General features: G+C 40.4%; 2 protein-coding genes across 11 annotated transcripts in view; both read left to right on the plus strand.

The window, feature by feature from the left end:
* Positions 1-17,415, plus strand: part of Exoc2 (exocyst complex component 2) — a 191,953-nt gene that overhangs the window by 16,232 nt on the left and 158,306 nt on the right.
* On the plus strand, positions 11,510-12,677 carry Hus1b (HUS1 checkpoint clamp component B). Its single transcript, NM_001134846.2, has one exon. The coding sequence runs from the start codon at positions 11,591-11,593 to the stop codon at positions 12,419-12,421; it is 831 nt and encodes a 276-aa protein (NP_001128318.1). The 5' UTR covers positions 11,510-11,590; the 3' UTR covers positions 12,422-12,677.

The following is a 17,415-nucleotide window of genomic DNA, read 5'->3' on the forward strand; positions in this document are numbered from 1 at the left end:
TCCCTTTGTGCTTTCTTTATTGCTTCTATTTCAATTTTTAATTCCTTCACCTGTTTGATTGTGTTTTCCTGGAATTCTTTCAGGGATTTTTGTGACTCCTCTCTATAGGCTTTTACTTGTTTATTTATGTTTTCCTGCGTTTCTCTAAGGGAGTTCTTTATGTCTTTCTTGAAGTCCTCCAGCATCATGATCAAATGTGATTTTAAATCTAGATCTTGTTTTTCTGGTGTGTTTGGATATTCCGTGTTTGCTTTGGTGGGAGAATTGGGCTCCGATGATGCCATGTAGTCTTGGTTTCTGTTGCTTGGATTCCTGCGTTTGCCTCTCGCCATCAGATTATCTCTAGTGCTACTTTGTTCTGCTATTTCTGACAGTGGCTAGACTGTCCTATAAGCCTGTGTGTCAGGGGTGCTGTAGACCTGTTTTCCTGTTTTCTTTCAGCCAGTTATGGGAACAGAGTGTTCTGCTTTCGGGCGTGTAGTTTTTCCTATCTACAGTTCTTCAGCTGTTCCTGCGGGCCTGTGTCCTGAGTTCACTAGGCAGGTCGCTTGGAGTAGGAAGGTTTGTCTTACCTGTGGTCCCGAGGCTCAAGTTTGCTAGTGGGGTGCTGCCTACGAGCTCTCCACGGGGGCAGCAACCAGGAAGATCTGCACCGCCCTTTCCGGGAGCTTCAGTGCACCTTTCTGCTGTTTCTTATAGGGAGCCCACAGCCCTGGGTTTTAGTGTCTCCCCCAACCCCTACCACTGAGTCTTCTTTCACATGGTAATCCCTGCACTCCTTGCCTTTACTCTTTCTTAGCTTCTCGTTGCTTGAATCTAATGGCTTGACTTACTGATGAGCAAGGTGTTTGTTAGGTTAGGTCTAGAAGGTAGACAATGATGGACTAAGGATAGTCATTAAAATTTTGCCTTGGTTTTATAACATCCCATCTCACCACAATCAGGAAGTTCTTACCAGTGAGCCTTGTAAAATCTTCAGAGTAAAGTGCCTTTTTTCTGGGAATTTCAGTTCCTATTAGCAGACTCCCTCCCCTCTGTCCCCCATTTCTTCTGACTTTGAGACCCTCTTTCTTTGGTGTAGTGGGAGGGACATTGATTCTCTATTTTATTGGTGAAGAAGGTCCAGGGAAAGATTAGAAAGGGAAAAGTTTTATTTTCATTTATTAAATGAAATACATTTATTCTAAAATTAAATGGAAAATCAATTTTATAAATTTAAGTGATCATAGAGGAATGTGATCAGTGACAAATCAGAGCATTAAAGTTATTTTTCTCTTAACATTTTTATTGATGCCTTTAGCACATTCATACATGCAAATAAAATACTTTCGCCATATCTGCTTCTCTCTCTACTCTCCTGTGTCCTTTTTCTCATTCCAGGTCCTGTTTACCTTACCTTTCAGATGGGCTCTTTCTGTAGCTGATTGGCTTCTATAGTGCTGGGTTCTGGGCTTGTTTCTCTAAGTCATTTGCTACAGTCTGCTTAAAGAGACTTTTCAGTGGAGGTCTTATTATGCAGGTGTTGCATGTGAGCCTAGTGGAACAGGAGAGGGTAACTATTGCAAAGGGAGTTGTCGGTTGGTAGTAATTCCTGAGAGGTAGCCAGTCCATCCAGGAAGCACCCATGTAAATCAGGAGGTCATGGAGCCAGGAGAAGCCTGGTCCAAAGCTTCTGTTATGGTCTTTATGGAGAGAAAGGGGCAAGCAAGGGTAGGCTATATAAGCAAGTTTTGGATTGCATAGTTTGCATTATTCTTGTATGGCCTTGTTAGCTAGAACATAGGAAGTTGCAGGGACCTTCTAGTGTCCTGAGTATGGGCTCCTGAATTAAAGACAGATAGAATTTTAACTTTGTTTACTTTGTACATCAAAGGTATGTTTTCACTCCTGATGTTTTCTGTCCCTAGCTTTTTGTTTAACTATCACTGAAAAGAAACTTGAAAAAAATTACTGAAAAGAAAACATGTCCTCATACCAGAAGGACTTTTTTAAAAAAATAAAAGATTGATTTTGTGTGTGTTTTGCTTGCATGTATATGTCTGACCACATGTGTACCTGACTAAGAAGTGGGCCAGAGTCTTTAAGAAGTGTTCACAGTTTAAATATTATGTAAGGTGATTTTTTTTTAAAAAGCAGTGTGTTTTGTAAATAATTCCAAGGAAACATGACCTAAATTCAAGTTTTTATCAAAGCAAAACACAACTCTCACCTTAAAGAGAATGGGAGAGATGCTGAACCAAATGTGAGTGGCCAGAGCCTGGGCAGAGATGGAGTGCTCCAGTGTGTTAATAGTCTCATGAAGTTTTATAGTGACAGAACAAAGTGCTACGTCAAGGCACCTTCCAAATACACTAGGTATGAGGGTTGAGGCAAAGCAGGCCATCACACTGTATTGAAGACAGGAGAAGTTAGTGGTCTCTTGTATTAATAGATTCCTAAAAGTTTTACCTGTTAGTTACAAGGATGTTGAGTCGGCAAGGACTCTCGTGGTAACTTGTGAATGGGCTCTTGGCCTGTGGCATCCTGGCCTCTCCATGAGTGTCCAGCTTTCAGTCACTCACTAGACCTTGCAGGAGGTTCTGTGCAAGCTGTGGTTCTTTGCAGGAACTTTTTTGCTCATGTGGCCATCTTCTCAGAGTTTGTAGTAGGCTTTTTCCAAGGCTAAGCAAATGCTGTTGGGAAGGTTTGTTTGTTTTTGTTTTGGGGGTTGGGGGTTGTTGTTATTATAGAATTATGGAGGGAAATGGAGTGATCGTGTAGAAATCTTGATTACTTATTTTGAACTGCTGTCCATAAGCTGGCTCTGTTAGAACCCAGTGTCAGAACCACTGTGCAGTGTGCACTGTGAGGTGTTTGCCCTTCATTCAGAAAGGAGCACAGAGTGCTAAAGCTTTGCTGGCTCTGACTGACCTTCATTTGAGATGTTATTCAGAGGATTGGTTTGGGAGGGCTGTAATGGCCTTGGCATTGAGAACATCTGCTGCAGAAAGGAGATGAGGAGAAAAGTACCAACCTCACAGATCTCAGGGATAAGTCTGACCTCATGACCAAAGGAGCAAAAGTAAATTGGAAGTGACTTTGTTTGCCCTTTCTGTTGAAACTGCTGACTAAAGATGAGTGGAAGAGCTAAATGGTGCCGATGCACGGTCTTTTCAGGTTTCTGACTCCCTTGATAAAACACAGCTTAGAGATTCAACTGTTGGTGTTTACTCTTGTTTCAGGCAGCAGGGCCACTCACAGTTTTGATGTTTGGCTCCATTTAGTTAGTTTTAATAGTTCAAATTTGGCTAGTTGTGTTACATTAGCATTAGTGGCCATTAAGGATGTAAGGGCTCTGTTGAGGGTCATTAAAAGCAAGCTGTTTCCTCCTGGTCAAAAGAATGCCATCTACATCTGACCCTGGATGGAGACAGGACATTCTGATCTGCTTTAAAGATTAGAATATTTCATACTGTTGTCTCCTCCCTTGAGAGTTGGGCCTGTCAGTCACCTGGTCAGAAGATCACCTTTCAAGAAGCCTGGTTCACCTAAAACCAAGGCAGGCAGGTAGGAATAATACCCCCCACCATGGGGTAATTTATTTATCCTTCCATGAGACCTTTCCTTTTTGTGTAGGCATTTGCATAGCTTCCGTCCTCTAGTTCTATGCCTGTTGGCTTTTTTGGTTGCCCACAAAAGTGTTTCCTCCCTTTTCTTCTTTGGCTCCTTTGTTTTGTTTTGGATATTTGGGCTTCTTCCTGCACACTGTGTCTTCTCACCCATGCCCCTCTGCCTTAGCTGTTTGCTGTCTCCATTACCTAAGCTGCCTGATTTCTTAAGGGCCTGACTTCCTCTTCTCCATCCTCCTCCTCCTGGGGACTGCTGAGGTTTTCAGCTTGCTGTACATGCTGGTTTTTTTTCTTCTTTCTTCTTTCTCAAGCTCTTAATAAAATTGGCCTTGGGCTTGCTTCCAAATCTGTTTCTAATGAATTCTTTCATTAATAAGACTAAGACTTAAAGTATGAACCTTGATTTCCCTGTAATGATTGTATTATGATTAATTTAACATTTTTAGTAATATCTTATTTAGAATTTATTACTTCTCTTAGGTCCTGGAGTAGCAGTATAAATAAATCTTAATTAAAAATAGATTCTGCTAGTTTTTGGTTTGCATTTTTTGGATCATGGGAAGTATTCAGCTTCCTGTTTAATTATGTAGTCACAAACAATACTTTGGTCATTGTTTGACATCATGTCTATCTGTCTGGAGCCTGCTGGCTAAAACTGATACAGACTAGATGTCATCAGAGCCATAGCACTCTCCCATTGTCTGCTTGTACCTTTTTAGACAGGAATCTGAAGGTATCTATGCGGAGCTTAGTTAGAGTCAGGACATGGAGGATGACCAGGAAGTAGGTTCCTACTGTGACCAAAGAAAACATAAAGAAGGCATCATTTCAGAAAGATCACAGCATTGCTATAAGGTTGTGAATTTGAGGTGCAATGTTGAGAATCTGATGTTTTACGGTTGTGTCTGGATGCTTGGTGTTCAGCTATGACTTACAGTCATTTTTGTTTCTGTGATAAAAATACCTCCATAGAAAACAATATAGAGGAGAAAGTTTTATTTTAGTTCACCATTTCTTTTAAGTCCATTGTTATGGAAAAGTTAAGGCAGCAGGGATTTGAAGCATCTAGTCATATAACAACTATAGCCAAGAGCAGAGAGAAATGAATTCGAACGTGCTGTTTGCTTTTGTGTTCAGTTTGATTTCAGCACTCTCACACAGTTCACGCCCCTGAGCTGCTGGTGTAGTGCACAGAGACCAACTATGTTATTTAACCATACTATACAGAGGGCAGTCTTTACTACAGCATTGGTCCTGTTCAAACTACAGTTTGGGATGAGAAGCACAAGATACTCTGGTTCTTCCCGACTTCAGAGAGGCCTAAGAGGCATGTGAGCATCAGGAACATTGTCAGAGGTCTCCTCCTGAGAAGGATTCCAGCATGGAGTTATCAGAAGGTTTAGACAGCAGGAGAACTGATGAGAGTGGCCATCAGACAGGAACAGTGCAGAAGAGATTTGGAAGTAGGTGGCTGGCACCCTGCTTTTAATAATCAGCAAGAGTCTGACAGACATTAAGTAAGACTATAAAAAACAAGCTTATTAAAGACTGCTGTCTGAAGCAGTGATCTAAGAACATGCCCAGAACAGTCATTAATGTTCATGTAACTAAAAAAAAAAAAAGGAAAAGAAAAGAAATTTATGGTAACTTCTATGATGAGTTTTTATTCCTTGCTGTGCTGGAGATTAAAACCAGGGCTTTGCCTATGGTAGGCAAACATACTACCACTGTGCCATACTTTCAGCCCTTATTAAAGGTGAATTTTATCTCATGTAATACTGGAAAAGTAAATGCAGATTAGAAACATCCTGGTCAAATATCTGAAAGGCATTTTTAAAGTACAAAGGATCTTACTTACACATTTTCTTTATGGAGAATATAATTATTAGTGACCTCTAGTAAGTTAAACCTTGCTATATTTTTGCAAACAACATTTTCAAAAAACCTCATTATTGGCCTCCAGTAAGCAAAGCATTGCTATATCATGCTGTATGTTTGATAATAGTGTCTCTGGTGTTGACGCATGTGTGTATTGATGCCCGAGGATATCATGTCTTTCTTTGGTCTCCACCTTTAATTTTTGAGGCAGCCTCACCTCAAGACTGGCAGTCCAAGCACACCACTATACCCAGCTTTCGCCTTAGGGAATTTGGACTCAGGTGAGCCATCTTCCAGCCTTCATGTCTTATTTGCTTTTCAGTTGTGAAGAGATACCATGACCAAAGCAACTTATAGGAGAAAGAGTTTATTGGTGCTTACAGTTTAGAGGGTGAGTAATAGCCATCATGGCAGAGAACATGTGAGGAAGCAGGCCGGTGTAGCACTGGAACAGTAACTGAGAGCTTACATCCCGAGACACAGCCTTGAGGCAGAGAGAGAAAAACAGAGAGGGAGGGAGGGCGGGAGGGCGGGAGGGCGGGAGGGAGGAAGATCACACACTAACTAGGAGTGATATAGGCTTTTGAAACCTCAAAGCCCTCTCCCTTCAATAAGGTCACACCTCCTAATCCTTCCCAAATACATTCACCAACTGGGGACAAAGCATTCAGATACATGAGTCTATAAAGGCCATTCTCATTCAAACCACCACAACTCATCTTTAATTTTTAAATAGCTGAAAATATTACAATACACTGATGTAATTTATAGCTTACTTGCTATATTGGAAAAAAAAAAGCTTTATTTGGTAGTACTGCTTTAAATGGAACCTTACCAATGAAAACACATACAACTGTCAGTCTTTCTTTGGTAAATAGAAATTTTAGAACATAACACACATCCTGATTTTCACCTTTAATTCAATACATATGTTTCCACTAAAATACCTTATTTTTCTAGGTAACCTTTATATACTAGAGTTTGAGTATATTGTAAAGGTTGTTCCTGAAGTTTTGTAATATAGATATAGATAAAACACTTTGTAGTTTCTGGTTTGGAATTCGAGAAACTTAGATACCACTCCCTTGCATTCCTCCAATAAGGAAAAACTAGATTAAAAAAATTCTTTTTTAGTATGGAAATCCCCAACTTATTTCGTTTAAATATTTATCATAGGGCAGATTGCTGCCCTACACATACAGAGACAAATAGACTCAGTGTTGGGTTAATCAACATGCCATGTGCAACAAACATTACTAATTGTGCTTAGGTATGGCATGGATATGAGGGTTAACAGCTCACCACTACAGTTATGTATCAGAGGCTTGAATGAAAAGAATACCAGATGTAATAACAGATAAGTAATGTAAAAAGGCAGATGGGACATTTAAGAAAAAGTAGAGATAAAACACCAACAAATGAATCTTGAATTTGATGGGCTCATCAGTAGATTGATTTCTATGGAGAAAAGATTCCATGAACTAGAAGTCTCTATTGAATTTTTCTTTTAAAGATTTATTTATTTATATGTAAGTACACTGTAGCTGTCTTCAGACACACCAGAAGAGGGCATCAGATTCCATTACAGAAGGTTGTGAGCCGCCATGTGGTTGCTGGAATTTGAACTCAGACCCTCTGGAAGAGCAGTCAGTGCTCTTAACCGCTGAGCCATCTCTCCAGCCCTCTATTGAAATTTAAAGTATAAAGAAAAGAGTAAAAAGCACCACAGAAAATGGAATAGAATATCCAAGAATTGTGAAAAAACTGTAATGTATGCATGATGGGATTTTAGAGGGAGAAGGCAAAGGAACACCGGTACTAGATGTCAAACCCCAGACTGAGAAGCTTGGATAATAGTAACAGGCGTACCCTAAACTACATAGAAGAACTACATAGAAACTGCAGAAAAACCCAAAGCAGTGACAATCTAGAGAGTGGCCGAGAGGGCCAGGGAACATCTTGCAGGAAGGAATACTTCCTTTAGAAGGAAGGACCTCCCTTTAGAAACCATTTAACAGTTACCTGGGTAGGGAAAAACCTACCAATATGGAATTCCCCAGTGGAAGTGTCACTTATTGCCTGACAGAGGCTCCTCCACACTCATCTGCAGCAGTTTGAAGAGTTCCTTTAACCCTTGAGGTTCTTCTCTCTGGTTTAATAGAATGGTTTGCTGTGCCACAGAGTAGAATTTTTTTAAAAAGCCAGTATAAAGCAGAGTTGGCCCACACCAAGAGCAGGAGTGTGGGCTTCTCAAAGAAGGGTCACATTTTATTGTCCTAGTGGTGACTATAGGAATTTGGAAAGTTTTGGAATCTTGTTCAGCCACCTTCCAAGGCACCCTCCCTCCTCTGTCACTACTGTCTCAGTTACTTTTCTATTTAAAAGACATCAACCAGACCTCTGAACTGGAGCCTGCTTACAGTTTTAGAGGTTAGTTTATGACTGTGATGGTGGAGAGCTTGGCAGCAGGAAGGCACACGTGGGGCTGGAGCAGTGGCAGAGGGTTTACATCTCCACAAACACCAGGCACAGAGAACTGACTGGGAATGGCATGCATGGCCTTTGAAACTTCCAGTGACAGATTGCATCTAACAAGGCCACACCTAATCCTTCCCAAACAGTTCCACCAACTGGGGCCAGTATTCAAGTATGTGACCCTGTGGGGCCATTCTCATTCAAACACCTTTCACCACATTTGTGATAATTTTGTTTTGTTAATTGGGATTACTAGAATGTGCAGGAGCCTTGGTTGGGTTTACAGTTTGATTTGATAAAAGTGGTGCTGCACAAGGGAGTTAAGACAGATCCAGTCACTGTAAAGGGCTTTTTATGTGGTTTCTAACTTGCAGATTTATAGCTAGGAAGGGAGAAGAACCTGAAGCAAATGCTGTCCGTTGTGTTGGAATTCTTGGTTCTCTGCTGTTGAGAGGTTTCAGCCTGTACCTTTTCATGTCCATCTATTCTATCTCTTGAAATGTAAAGAAGAAATTATTTCTTAGGTTAACAGAGAATTTGCTGGTAAAGATGCATTTTAAATGTTAAAATTTACCAAGGTTACAGTTTCTTTAGATGGTAAAAAAAAGTATTGACGAGTGACTGTTGTTGTAAAAATATAAAAATAAAGTATATTGTGGTCTTTTACCCCACTAGGTCCAGCACCTTAGTGCCCCAAGATATCTGCTAGATATCTTGACAGAAACACATCCCAGCCGCACACTTTCCTACACTCAAACCCTCACACAAAAGAACACACAACACAATAATCTTAGATCCAATTGATAAGCTATAATTGCCTACTTACACAAAGCCTGGTACCATCCATCCCTTAGGAACATTAATAACAACCTGTAAATACACAGAGCAGAATCTTAACATTACCTGCCATAGCTTCTCACCCTCTCCTCTGTCTAGTTCTTACTCTCTCTCCTAGTTCCTCCTATTCCTTCAAACTTCTCTCCCGCCCACCTTCCTTCTCCTCCAATGACAGACCTCCTTCTATCCTGTACCTGCCCCTCACCTGTACTTTACAGATTCAATGGGGAGAGGGTTCTGGTGAAGTCACCTGATTCCTAAGTAGTGACTAGGCAGCTGTCCTTGGAGCAGTGGAATTAGCATCAAAATACAGATAATTTCAAGGCAAACCACTACATGACTTGGTGTGCTATGTTGCAGTTTGTTGTTACTTTGTTGTCCTTGGGTTATGGAAAGGTGCAGGTGACTGGCTCCTACTTCCTTTCTAAGGAACTGGCATGCTTGCATCCAGAACTCATCTTATGGAACAATACAGACGGCATCTTAATTGATCGTTGACTTGCAAAAGAACTAGAAGAAGCTCAGTTGTGGATGTCCTGTAATCCTAGCATTGGAGAAACAGGGACCAAAAAGTGTAAGGGCCCAGTGGGAGGTAACAGTAAGTCTGGGATTCATCCTCTATATGGTGATCACTGGGTCCCTGCCTCTTAATGGATAGAACATAGCATAAATGCAGAAGCAGACAGGATTGTCACACATTCCCTTGTGTCTGTGGTGTATGAAAGCTTGAAAGCTTGAAATACCTGACCCTCTATAATGCCATCACCAGAGAGAGAAGTTTATTAGAGGAAATCCTGAGGGTACCCATGAGCAAATGGTGGTCATGAAGAGTATGATGGTTTGAATGAGAATGGCCCCCAATGGCTCATATGTGTGTGCTTGGTTTTTGGTTGATCAATTGTTTGGGAAGGTTAGGAGATATGGCTTTGTTGGAGGAGGTATGTTGTTGCCGGTAGGCTTTGAAGTTTGAAACGTCCACACCAGGCCCAGTGTCTCTGTCTCTGTCTGTTTCTCTTAGTCTGCGTCTTTTAGTCTATCTCTTAGTCTGTTTCTTAGTCTGTCTCTGTCTCCCTCCCTCCTTCCCTCCTTTTGTGGGTCAAGGATATAAAGTTCTTAGCTACTGCCTTACCACCATGTGAACTAATTCTGAACCTGTTAGCAAGCACCCAATTAAATGCTTTTTTAAAAAGACTTGCCTTGGTCATAATGTATCTTCACGGCAATGGAACAGTAAATAAGACAAAAGAGGAACTGAAAGTTTACAGAAGCAACTGATTGTTCTGACTTCCTAGCTGAGATGCTGCTGCCTTCAAGCTAAGATTGGGATGAAATTGAGGACTTGCTTTGGGCCAGGAGTAAGATGAAGAAACCAGTCAGATCCTGGTCTCTAAGACACCTTAGTCAGAGACTTGGGCCATCATCTTGGAGGCCCTGCCTAGTTGAAGAAGGAGCCGAGCAGACATCCTGCTGTAATAGAATAAATATAGAAGTTCCAGCTGCATCCTCTGTATTTCACATGGGTCAGGACTCCAGGAGCACCAGAGAAAAGACAAATACATTTCACATACACAGATGTAGTATTTTCTTAAGGGCAAAGAACATCATAAATAATATGAAAACCAAAGACTTATCTGGACCATATTTACAGGGACAGAGGGTTAATGTTCTTGCCAGAGTTTTTATTCTTTTGTTATTAATTTATTTATTTGAGATAAAAAATCTCACTGTATAGCTCTGACTGGCCCAGAATGTAACTCTAACTTTCCTTAAACTTGTGATCCTTCCTTCTTGCCTTTGGCCCCAGTGTTGAAATTATTGGTACGTGTCACCAGCCTGGTCCTATCAGAGATCTTAAAAAGCAAGCAACAAACTACATACAAGGAATGTAAAGTTGACATACATACATTGCAAGTTGAAGCCATGTTATTCTACTTATCATATCACTACATACAAAATAGATTGTTATATGACGCTACTGACAGAAGGTATGTTGATAGAATTTTCTCTGGGACAGTTTGGTAACAGAAGAGTTTTATATGTACATGCTATGACCAAGAGTTCCCCTTTAAATTTAACACAAGTAAATACTGACAAAAGTAAATGTATTTTGTATAACAGATGTTTATTATTCCAGTAATAGGTCAAAATTGAATCATGTGAATTCCTCTTGTGAAATAATTATTTTTATCAATATACTGGGAAACTAGCCATGAAAATGATAGACTTGTTAGTGTTTAATGGTATGGAATGATATCCATTATGTATGTATTTTAGGTGCAAATAAAATGTGTCTAGTGTATCACATTGTTTATAAGGCATGTAGTAACTAACATCTGCAAGTAATATCTGTACTGAACAAAACTATAATATATATTAGGTATATATATGTAACAAATGTTTTAAAAGGGTTGGTTATTTCAGTGGTACTTTAAATTGTGGTCACACTATATAGAGTGACCTTCTTATGAGCAGATCAGAAGCAGTGACGTATTCAAATAGGGCAGGTATGTGGGAAGGTAAAGATGGGTCCAGAGACCGCCCTAAGCATCACCCTATAGTGTTTGACCTAGGTGTCCTCAGGTGGAAGTGGACCTGCAGGGATGTGGAACCCAAGTATAGGCAGTGCTGGGGCAGGGGGGAGGCGCAGTAGAACGCACCCCAGGCATGGTAGGTGAGGCGGTTGCGCCCCAGGCCGGAAGGTTAAGCATGTTACACTCCGGGCCGGAAGAGTGAGCCAGCTGACTACTCTGGCAGCGGTTTCCTCACAGCGCTCCCTCTACCACCTAGGCCCCATGAAGTTTCGGGCCAGGATCACCAGCAAGCGTTTTATAGAGCTCTTCATACAGGTCAACAGCACCATAGCAAAGCTGACGAAGGTCTGTGTGCTCCGCGTGTGCCCTGACAGGCTGTGCTTCTGTCCAATGGGGCTGCTGAGTGAGGCCAAGCTGTGGGGTGAGGTGAGGCGGAATGTCTTCCACCACTTCTGCATGGAGGGTGTTTCGCAGGAGTTCAATGAAATCTATCTAGAGCTAACGTCTGAGCATCTGGCCAGAGCCGTGAGGAATGCAAGCAACGCTTCATCCCTGAAGCTGCAGCTCACCAACAAGCTGCGCCCCTGCCTTACTGTGGTGGTAGAGCTGGCATCGTGCCCCGGCCACACCCGCGCTATGGTCCACGATCTGCCTGTGAGGGTACTTCCCAGAAGGTGGTGGAAAGAATGCACAGAGCCCCATGTTCGGGGCTCTGACGTGAGTGTTTATCTGCCTGCTATGAAGACCTTGAAGAACATGGTGGAAAGGATGGCAAATGTGGGCAGTCACGTGCTGGTGGAAGCAAATCTAAAAGGCAAAATGAACTTGAGTGTAGAAACTGATGGAGTGACTATTAAAAGCTATTTTAGAAATCTTGGAAGTCCTCCAAATGCCGTTCTGGGTATGTCTCAAGGCAAAGACCCAGACAACATGGTACAAGTACGGGTGGATAATAGGAAACTTCTACGGTTTTTTGACGGACAGCAGATAAACCCCACAATGGCCTTATGTAATATTTTGAGCAATACCCTACTTCATCTTGTTTTGGTTCACGAAGATATTTCTCTTCAGTATTTTATTCCTGCCTCATGAATTTCAAGCAGCCTTAATTTTCTTTTTAAAAGAAATCTTAATTTAAGTTCTTTCCAGAACTGAGACTTTGAGTTACTTTCGTTAAAAGCTTGCAACCCTGTGGATTTTGTAGGGTGTTGATTTTGTTGAGTGCTTCCTTTGTAAATTGTTAAGAAATAATTGCAAGTTCATGTGATTGCTTTTTGGCTTTGACCATTACCTTACATTCAACTTAGTTGTTTGGGAATAAAGGATTGTAATAAAACAATTAACTGAATCCTGAAACAATTATATTATTTTTTATGAAAAATATTGTGAAGAATGAGAAATTTCTCCTTTTAAAATAATCATAAATTATTTTGAGAGACTTAATGATCTCAGTCTCTAAAGGTATAAGATGAATTTTTGTATGTATATCATATATTCAGAGATAACTGTTTTCTGAAGGTTCTCAGTGGAAGTCTTAACATTACTGGGGAATAGCCACTTTAGAGAGTTTAAACTCTCAAACAATTTACTTTCTCACTTCTGAGTTGGAAGCATAGGATTGTTTGGTTTGGTGACTATTTAAGTGTGAGGACTATATGTAAAAGCTGTTTTGGGAAAGCTTCAGCATCTTCAGGCTATGTGTATGTGTGTGTGTCTGTGGTGTAACACAGGCATGCTTTGTGATTCTGTTAGTAAGCTTAAACACAATGACAAATGCAACTTACAGAAAGAAGGGTTTTCTGGCTTACGGTATTTTGAGCAATAAGAATACATCATGGTAGGGAATCTTGGCAGCATATGACAGTTATGGTACAGGAATAGCTAAGAGCTCAAACCCTAGATTTTATGTATGAAGCAGAGCTTTAACTGGGAATGGCATGTGGTTTTAAAACCCCAAAGTCCTATGACATACTTCCTCTAAAAAAGCTGTACCTCCTAAACCTTGCCCAAATAGCACTACTAACAGAAACCAAGTATTCCGATGATGGAGACTGTGAGGAATTTCATTCAGATCACTGCATACTCATTTGAGCCATGTCTTCTAGCTTTTTCCATTGTATTTCATATAAACGAGAAATAAATTTCAAGCTATAATAAAGAATATGTGTATGTATAATATATACACATATATGGTGTGTGTGCGTGCATGTGTGTGCGTGCATGTGTGTGTTTCTACATAGAGTGTATTGAGACCAGAGAACAAGCCTTTCAGGATCTTGTCTTTAGAGCCATGGTTTCTTATTGTCCTGGAGCTTTCCAAGTAGGGTAGGCTGGCCAGCCAGTGGTCTCTAAGAATCTGCTTATTTATGCCTCCCCAAATACAAATGTATGCCACTACACTTTTCTGTTTGTTTTGATTTGTTGGTTTTCATCATGGCTTCTGGAGATTGAATTTGGATCCTTATGCTTGAGCAGTAAGCACGTCAGGGTTGGCTGTCCTATAATTCATTGCACATCTCTGGAGTTTAGTTTATTCAGATCTCTTCTTTCTCAACTTTGTGAATACCAGCACATCCCTTTCTGCTAATCAAAGTCACCATTCTCAATGATTACCAGCAGTAACATTTCTGTTAGACAACTTTTCTCTATAATGGCAGTGGTAATTCCTCACTTTCATTAAGATGTCATGCTACTGTTTTTTGGCAACAGGGAAAGCAGAACATTTGTACTTAGAAACTTGGTTCTAAGTTCTATGTGAACTAGACTAGATTCTCAAAGTAGTCCAAAGAAGCCAATTTGGGCTGTAATTTCAACAGTGTCAGTAAGCTAATTATTCACTCAGAGAACTCAATTTTCCATGCCAATTAAAGGAGAGTTTACCTTTGTCAAGAATTGGTTTGTGGATGTTAATCCATGAAACAAGTTATTTATCTAATCTTTCCTTGTCTATTTTCTGTACAGTAAGTGTTATAGTATCTTTGGAACAACATAATTATTCACTAAAAGAGTTGTTAAACCCCCATGTATGTCCTTAATTTTTTATTAATCCATTACCAGGCTAAATTCTACATTATAGTTTCCGGGAATATGCATAAGTATTTGAAACACTATTATGTCTTCTTTTAGAGGACTAGTAAAAGAGAGCAATAGTTATCCCTTTAAAAGAATAATTATTTGTAAAATGCCATTTTATATAAAATTAACTATTAACTGTTAGCCTATTGATATTCTCTATTTAAAATCAGTTTATTGGCCACTTGTTTGTGTATTTGGTCAATGTTAGATATAAATATATTTCTCATGAGTTTTTAGTTGACGTGAATTGAATGGGATGTTAATCTGTTGCATTTATGTTTTAATTCAAAATTATATCAGAACATTGTTTTTTTAACTTTATTTTGAGATAACTTAAATTTAAAAAATAAGTCTTTTTTTTTTTTTTTATTAACTTGAGTATATACATTTCGAGTGTTATTCCCTTTCCCGGTTTCTGGGCAAACATCCCCCTCCCCCCTCCCCTTCCTTATGGGTGTTCCCCTCCCAACCCTCCCCCCATTGCCGCCCTCCCCCCATAGACTAGTTCACTGGGGGTTCAGTCTTAGCAGGACCCAGGGCTTCCCCTTCCACTGGTGCTCTTACTAGGATATTCATTGCTACCTATGGGGTCAGAGTCCAGGGTCAGTCCATGTATAGTCTTTAGGTAGTGGCTTAGTCCCTGGAAGCTCTGGTTGCTTGGCATTGTTGTACTTTTGGGGTCTCGAGCCCCTTCAAGCTCTTCCAGTTCTTTCTCTGATTCCTTCAACAGGGGACCTATTCTCAGTTCAGTGGTTTGCTGCTGGCATTCGCCTCTGTATTTGCTGTATTCTGGCTGTGTCTCTCAGGAGCGATCTACATCCGGCTCCTGTCGGTCTGCACTTCTTTGCTTCATCCATCTTGTCTAATTGGGTGGTTGTATATGTATGGGCCACATGTGGGGCAGGCTCTGAATGGGTGTTCCTTCAGTCTCTGTTTTAATCTTTGCCTCTCCCTTCCCTGCCAAGGGTATTCTTTTTCCTCATTTAAAGAAGGAGTGAAGCATTCACATTTTGATCATCGGTCTTGAGTTTCGTTTGTTCTAGGGATCTAGGGTAATTCAAGCATTTGGGCTAATAGCCACTTATCAATGAGTGCATACCATGTATGTCTTTCTGTGATTGGGTTAGCTCACTCAGGATGATATTTTCCAGTTCCAACCATTTGCCTACGAATTTCATAAACTCGTTGTTTTTGATAGCTGAGTAATATTCCATTGTGTAGATGTACCACATTTTCTGTATCCATTCCTCTGTTGAAGGGCATCTGGGTTCTTTCCAGCTTCTGGCTATTATAAATAAGGCTGCGATGAACATAGTGGAGCACGTGTCTCTTTTATATGTTGAGGCATCTTTTGGGTATATGCCCAAGAGAGGTATAGCTGGATCCTCAGGCAGTTCAATGTCCAATTTTCTGAGGAACCTCCAGACTGATTTCCAGAATGGTTTTACCAGTCTGCAATCCCACCAACAATGGAGGAGTGTTCCTCTTTCTCCACATCCTCGCCAGCATCTGCTGTCACCTGAGTTTTTGATCTTAGCCATTCTCACTGGTGTGAGGTGAAATCTCAGGGTTGTTTTGATTTGCATTTCCCTTATGACTAAAGATGTTGAACATTTCTTTAGGTGTTTCTCAGCCATTCGGCATTCCTCAGCTGTGAATTCTTTGTTTAGCTCTGAACCCCATTTTTTAATAGGGTTATTTGTTTCCCTGCGGTCTAACTTCTTGAGTTCTTTGTATATTTTGGATATAAGGCCTCTATCTGTTGTAGGATTGGTAAAGATCTTTTCCCAATCTGTTGGTTGCCGTTTTGTCCTAACCACAGTGTCCTTTGCCTTACAGAAGCTTTGCAGTTTTATGAGATCCCATTTGTCGATTCTTGATCTTAGAGCATAAGCCATTGGTGTTTTGTTCAGGAAATTTTTTCCAGTGCCTGTGTGTTCCAGATGCTTCCCTAGTTTTTCTTCTATTAGTTTGAGTGTGTCTGGTTTGATGTGGAGGTCCTTGATCCACTTGGACTTAAGCTTTGTACAGGGTGATAAGCATGGATCGATCTGTATTCTTCTACATGTTGCCCTCCAGTTGAACCAGCACCATTTGCTGAAAATGCTATCTTTTTTCCATTGGATGGTTTTGGCTCCCTTGTCAAAAATCAAGTGACCATAGGTGTGTGGGTTCATTTCTGGGTCTTCAATTCTATTCCATTGGTCTATCTGTCTGTCTCTGTACCAATACCATGCAGTTTTTATCACTATTGCTCTGTAATACTGCTTGAGTTCAGGGATAGTGATTCCCCCTGAAGTCCTTTTATTGTTGAGGATAGCTTTAGCTATCCTGGGTTTTTTGTTATTCCAGATGAATTTGCAAATTGTTCTGTCTAACTCTTTGAAGAATTGGATTGGTATTTTGATGGGGATTGCATTGAATCTGTAGATTGCTTTTGGTAAAATGGCCATTTTTACTATATTAATCCTGCCAATCCATGAGCATGGGAGACCTTTCCATCTTCTGAGGTCTTCTTCAATTTCTTTCCTCAGTGTCTTGAAGTTCTTATTGTACAGATCTTTTACTTGCTTGGTTAAAGTCACACCGAGGTACTTTATATTATTTGGGTCTATTATGAAGGGTGTCGTTTCCCTAATTTCTTTCTCGGCTTGTTTCTCTTTTGTATAGAGGAAGGCAACTGATTTATTTGAGTTAATTTTATACCCAGCCACTTTGCTGAAGTTGTTTATCAGCTTTAGTAGTTCTCTGGTGGAACTTTTGGGATCACTTAAATATACTATCATGTCATCTGCAAATAGTGATATTTTGACCTCTTCTTTTCCGATCTGTATCCCCTTGATCTCCTTTTGTTGTCTGATTGCTCTGGCTAGAACTTCAAAAACTATATTGAATAAGTAGGGAGAGAGTGGGCAGCCTTGTCTAGTCCCTGATTTTAGTGGGATTGCTTCAAGTTTCTCTCCATTTAGTTTAATGTTAGCAACTGGTTTGCTGTATATGGCTTTTACTAT

This window comes from Rattus norvegicus, chromosome 17, assembly GCF_036323735.1.
Source record: "Rattus norvegicus strain BN/NHsdMcwi chromosome 17, GRCr8, whole genome shotgun sequence".
Lineage (NCBI taxonomy): Eukaryota > Metazoa > Chordata > Mammalia > Rodentia > Muridae > Rattus > Rattus norvegicus.

Coding starts and splice junctions, on each gene's coding strand:
- Hus1b (NM_001134846.2), top strand. CDS start 11,591: ATGAAGTTTCGGGCCAGGATCACCAGCAAGCGTTTTATAGAGCTCTTC.